This window comes from Folsomia candida, unplaced genomic scaffold (assembly GCF_002217175.1).
Source record: "Folsomia candida strain VU population unplaced genomic scaffold, ASM221717v1 Fcan01_Sc019, whole genome shotgun sequence".
Taxonomy (NCBI): domain Eukaryota; kingdom Metazoa; phylum Arthropoda; class Collembola; order Entomobryomorpha; family Isotomidae; genus Folsomia; species Folsomia candida.
The window spans coordinates 3,402,388-3,408,928 of NW_019091211.1; the positions used below are offsets into that span (position 1 = coordinate 3,402,388).

Consider the following 6,541-nt stretch of genomic DNA (forward strand, 5'->3'; position numbering starts at 1 on the left):
CTTATGAACGGAGTTAAACAGCAAATCACAATGTTGGGAGCCAAGACGTGATTCTCGATTTATGTACCTTTTATGGAATGGGGATTGCTTTTATGCACTAGAGAACGTACCAAGAAGTCTGTTACGTTGATCTCCAGGATAAAATAAAATAAAATAGATAAACATTAGGGGTATTCATTCATAGTTGTAGTCGTGTCCTCAGTATATTTAAATAATTTACGAGCAAAAAATAATAAGGGATAAAGCTTTGTAAGTCTGGTAATGCGATTTTTTATTAAAAAATTTGTCACCTTTACAAAATCTTATAAATGTCGTAACTTATTTTACGATACGAAGACTACCAAAAATAACGAATACCCTGAATCAGGGTTACAAGTGATATATATCACCGAGTGAGATTTAGTGAGATTTAATGATTTATATCATTTATCTCAGTTGGGGCTGAGTGAAAAATATGAGAAATAATGAGATAAACTTGTAGTTCATGCCCCCGTCCGCTAGGTGGCGCTAGTGCATGGCTCACAAATCTCACTATATCTCATATTTCCCATGTCTCACTATTTCTCATTATATCTCAGTGGGATGAGATTTACGAAGGTGAGATTAGATTTCTGCAACCCTGCCCTGAATGTGCATAGTAATTCCCTTTTTACACGTTGAAATTCGTATATGACATTTTTCGCAGATAAATAAAATCGCTACTCGATAGACACCTCGGTATGGTCCCTAGCTCAATGCATCTCAAGGGCAGTGTTCCAGCTTTAAAAAAATTCAATTCCACTCTAATACCAATCATGGATAGTGAAAGATCACTCACAATTTTGGGAAATAATGACACTCCAGAAGTTTTGATCTACGTCGTCCTTGTAGTTCAGTTGGTATACGTAAACTATTTATTTTGAGAAATATAGGATTTTACAATTTGATAAGATTTACATAAAATGCAGATATCGTCATTTATAACCGTTGCCATTCTCTCATCTGCCGCCTCATTGATGACTGATCACGATTGGTGTGATGGAGGAGGATGTTACGCCCAGAGTGAATTCAGTAAGGAAATTTGTACATTGTGTGAACAATTTAATGGATTGCTTATCAATTTTCTCCTAATATCATGTTACCCTACACAAGTTTGTTAAGAAACGTGTAGTGAGGGGATTTACAACCATGAATGTAAATACTATAGTATTTACATTCATGTTTACAACTTATGGCTCCGAAATTTCACAAATTTGTACAAACAGTTCTGGTGTCCTGTTTTAATTTTTGTTTCCATGGACTACATACTTACAATTTCTAAATTTTTAGTAGAGAGGATAAGTCTTTGAAATAATCTTGAAAAATAAAAACACACAATTGCTTGTAAATTTGCGAAAAAATTCCTATGCTTCACCAAAGTTTTGCGAAATCCCACAAGTATCACAAACTTCGAAAGTTACGTTTCTTTGTTCAATTTGCGAGATATGTATGCAAGTGAGATATTCAATGGTTGGCGTGACATGAATAAGCTCCATGTCAACCGTAATTTTACAAAATGTTACATGGTTTGCAAAATTTCATGGATGTACATATTAAGTACATACATGTATGTAAGCATCTCTTGTATTTATTCCACAGATGAAAAATATATCTGGGTAATTTACGGCATTTCTATATTTAAAATGCCTTTCTTCCAAGCTAATCAGTACTTGCACGAGGGTCTGTTTGGAGTAAGTGGTTGAAATTATTTAAGTACATACATCTTATATGCTAAAGACAATATATTTTACAATGAGCGTATTCATTTCAAGTTCGCATTGGCAAAAAAATTGGGCTTGAAAATTCATTTATGAACCTGGCGTATGTATTTCGAAGGCTAATATTTAGTAGGGAATTTTTATTCAAAATTACGCCGTAATAAGAACATATAATGAATGCTCTCGTTATGAACAATATTTAGAACTCGGCATTGTTCCATACCTACTAATTTCCAGTCTTATAAATAAATACGTGGTCCATGTACATAAATACGTATGAATTAATTTATTTGACAGGATAACGTGCAACAATTGAAATTCTGGGAGGAATTCATGCTCGTCGGAACAACGGGTCATATCTGGCTCAACCGACTACTCACCTATTACTATGCGGGTGAATACACCAAGTTTTATGAGCAAATGGACGCTTGCCAGATTATTTTTGACGTCTTCTCCATATTTGTTGTCCACGGGTATAAAAATAGGTTGGAGTTAAGGCTTTCCAAGGGGAAGGTTTAACTCTGGACGAAGCATGCAAAAATTTGCAAATTACCTGAACTCGATCTCTATGTATGTACTACCTTGAATTTCAACGTATTTATGCAAAAATTACGAATATCTGTAAAGTTAATGTTTGTAATAATGTATTTAGGGTATTTTATGTCTGTGCATATGTATTAGCCGGATAGACAAAACATTGAATTTACCCTTATTTATTTACAAACGGTTAATTATACTCATTCTTTCTTAGGTAATAAGACCGATTTTTCAATTTTCATATGTGCTTAGCAAAAAAACATGCATGCATATGTAAATATAACCAACTTATTTTTTCGAAATAAATGTATGTAAAATGATTTCATGGAAAGAATAATAATAAATTTAAAGGTTTACCAACTTACGCGAATTTATAATTTATTCCGTCAATGTATTATATATCCATAAGATATGAATCATAACTTAATTATGAATACGTACACAGACAGGCCGACAGAAAAGGCTAGCGGCACGTGCAGTCAGGAGAGGCACGTGTCGAAAATTAAATATTCTTTTGATCCAATTTTCCCAATACTTAAGCGGAGCCGTTAAGATATAATTATATTGTCTTTCATGGTAAACATTACTGCATAAAAATTGTAGAATTAAGTGAAGCTCTTATATACACTCTAACAAATTGGGTGATAGGCGCTATCACCGCGCGAGTGGAAATAGCAAGCATCACCGTAATGGTATATAATATAATATAATATATAATAAATAAAATAAAATATAAAATATAATATAATATAATATAAATATAAACCTATCACCGAAATTTGTCACCATTGCTGGTGATCGCCACTACCACCGCACCATGGTGGTAGCTTCGCTATACACGTGACTTGAAGAGGGGCAAGTTTGTCCTACTCCACGTACCAGAAACAGCAGCGGAGTTGCAATGGTAAAATTACTTCGTATTTCAAAGTTTACATAAGAGGAAAAAAATAATACCGTGCCCAAAAAGTTTTCGTGAATTTATTGACACAGGTAAAAAATTAAAAATTAAAAGTTAGCTAATTTTGGCCAAGTTAATTTTGTTTCATTTCTAGTTGGAGAGAAATTTAACTTTTGTATGTGGATCTGGAGGACCAGAATGTGCAGAAATTGAAGGATTTTGACCAGGTAATATTTGCATGAAATTGAGTAGCTTAATTGTTGAATCTGTACATAATTAATTAATATATTTTTTTCTAATTGGTCGGCCAACTGTAATCAATCTGGAGTCTACAACTCACGAATGTGGTCACTGGTTGCAATTTAAAAAATCTCGATAGTACAAGGGAATCTCTGCAAATAAGTAAATATGTGGCAAAGTTGTTTTAACGGTAAGGATAAATCAATAAACCCTGATATTTTGACCAATCTAAATGAAAGTTAATTATTTTAAACTTTAATTAATTTCAGTCAGTGTCCTATGTCGTGACTGGAAACTATTCACAACTTCAGTTGATGGTGCAGCTCCACAATGGCGAGGGACATAGGTTTTACATATATAGATACATATAAAATATTAATTATCTTTTTAGATATTTGAATAAAGCAATAAATTGTGAAAAATGTGACATTTTTGTATGAAATACTGAAATTATTTTTATTTATCTGTCACCAGACAATGAAAAGGCGAGCTAATTATGGTGGTAGCATATCACCGCGCGGTGATAAAAAATGTACATCCTTCTACCACCACCCGGTAGATGTCTACCACCACGATGGTGATGGCACTTTTTATCACCGCGCGGTGGTTGGTAACCACCATTGCGGTAGAGTCACATATAGTCACCGCTCGGTGATAATCCGGTGGTAAAATTTCTTAGAGTGTACTATTGACTATTGGACCAATTGAAATATGTACGTGGGGGTTACTTGCTAGTGTAAAAAAACGATTTCGTCACGAGCAAAATATGAAACTATTAATAATAATACTTAAATTCCGAACATAACGCAAGATTAGCCCAAATTGAAAGTATTGCGCTTTTAACGGCACTGTACATAAGTGTCCAATTTTCTGAATGGTACTTAAAGTTGTAGTAAAACTATCAAATTGTCAAATACAGTAAAAATTGGGAATTGGGAAAATGGCATGTGCTTTACAAACTAACGTGTGTACGATTCAAATGAGGAGAAAGCACAAAAATGTATAAACTTGAAATTTCATGGCCAAGAAATACTTTTTTATCGTAAGCAGGAATTCCTGACGCCTTCCTCCTCTCAGATCTTGATACCTTTCAGATACTTATAAATATGTATTCAAATTTAGACTCCGAGGGAGTAAAAACCACTAAAATAGTCATCTTCAGACCTTCATAAAGTTCTGAATTTGTTTTAGGCCTTTTAAGATGGCCTTATAGATTTATCAAGATTTCTATCTGTCCGTCCGTCTATAGGCACGATAACTCTCTTTAAACAAAAGCTATCGACTTGAAGTTTTCCAAATTCATCTTGGGGCAAAAAGTAACGTTGAGTGATGGGCATGGTCGGTCAAGTGGTTGGTCTGGGAGGGGGGGATGATTTAGATGGATCCTGTCGACCATACAAAATTTAAATTTTGTGAAGGGCTAAAATTAGGCACGAAGTTAACAATATATCATGAAATTATATGCAAATAATTTATTAGACGTCTGATTTTTAGTGAATAAATTTCATCTTAAAAGTTACTTGGAGTAGGTTTTTAATATACACGAAAAACTAATTTTTGCTCGAATTTTGATCATTTTTGCCTTCCCGTGATCCCAGGCACTTGCTTCCAGAAATTAAGCAGTAATCTTGCTTTTTTGTTAAATTTAGGACATTCCACTCCACTCTACAGAAATCTTTTAAAAAAATCGAAATTTAAAATTGATACTGACTTGACACAGGAAGCAATTCAGACTTAGCTAAAAAATGTAAATATTCTAGCAAAATTCGGCTTTTTGCTAACTCAAAAATGCGCATGGAATTAAACTACGTGCCTGAGGCATCTAGATCTGAGAAGGGCCAGTGGCGAAGTTCGCTTCTTAAGCTATTAAACTGTTTTGACCTTTAGTTCCTTTTTAATTAAATTGAATTAAGCAAACCCACTATGCTCATTGTGATCTACAATTAATTAAGTATATACGAAACATGCATGAGAAACTGCTCATTTCATTAATGAATATGTACATATGTAAGCCTACTAGTAAATAATAATTAACAAAAATCTTTAAAAAGACCAAAACTAATCAACTTCCACTGCAGTTCATTCGCAGCCTCCCACATTTGTAGTCAAAAAATTATTGACCCCTCAAACAAATGGAGGAACCACCCTCATTCCACTGGTACCTTAAAATCATACAATTCACCTGCACCACAAAGATGATTCCGTTCAACTGGAATCCTAAAACGAGACGCTTTCTTCCCGCGGGAAGACGCAAACTTAGGGAGAAGTTTCTCATCAAATTTGTCGAAGTCGTGTTATTTTCATTCACCATTTTCTCATTTTTCCGATTGCTTGCCAACATAGGGAAAGATCGCACAGAGTTTCCCCTCTTTATGAAGGTCGTCAATATTTCGTGGCTCATCGCGTCAGTGGTCATCACAATCGTATCGGTGCAAAATAACATTTTGCGGAATGATGTAATGGAATATGGGAACACTTTGATGGCAAAGTTAACCAAGAATGGGTATATTGTATATTGTATTATTATTATAGCAATTATTGGGACTATGACTCATTAGCAACGTTAGCAAAAAATAAACTTCGTAAATTCGCAAAAAATTAGCTTGGATATTCATTTGAGAAATTGCGCATCTCCTTGACTAATATTTGGTTCCCAATTTGTTTTATCAAAATTATGCGGTAATGCATGAAAACTCGTAACGAATTTCCCCAATGGGTAAATATTTGTATTAAATTAAGCTAATACTGTCAAGAATTTGTTTTTCGCCAAAGCTAAACGTACATAAATATATAACTTGATTAAGACACAGTTGAATCATGAATTAATAGAATTGCTTCGAGTCTCTTTTTTGGGGCAAATTTCTAATTTTTACAAAACAAATAACAAGTTTTTGAAGTTATCAACCTCATATCATTTACAAATACGACATTGGTTAAAACTTTATTAAATTTTTGCCATAAACAACTTTTTCAAAAATAATTTAGAATCGCCCAAGACGTCAACACCTTATGGACGGCTATCTTTCTTCTCGTCTTAAACCCAGTTCCGCATGCCCTGGTAGCGTCGCACTCTCCATGTGCCCCCAACCTGCTCAGCTCCATCGTTCTAGATTGCCGCGCGATTAATGAT

At 34.1% G+C, this 6,541-nt stretch overlaps 1 protein-coding gene across 1 annotated transcript; it reads left to right on the top strand.

Moving 5' to 3' along the window:
* Positions 1-421: 421 nt before the first annotated feature.
* LOC118438218 lies at positions 422-2,675 on the top strand. The gene is made up of 4 exons (XM_035858102.1): positions 422-878; positions 948-1,050; positions 1,618-1,709; positions 2,034-2,675. The coding sequence occupies exons 1-4, from the start codon at positions 720-722 to the stop codon at positions 2,253-2,255; spliced, it is 576 nt and encodes a 191-aa protein (XP_035713995.1). The 5' UTR covers positions 422-719; the 3' UTR covers positions 2,256-2,675.
* The last annotated feature ends 3,866 nt before the right edge of the window (positions 2,676-6,541 follow it).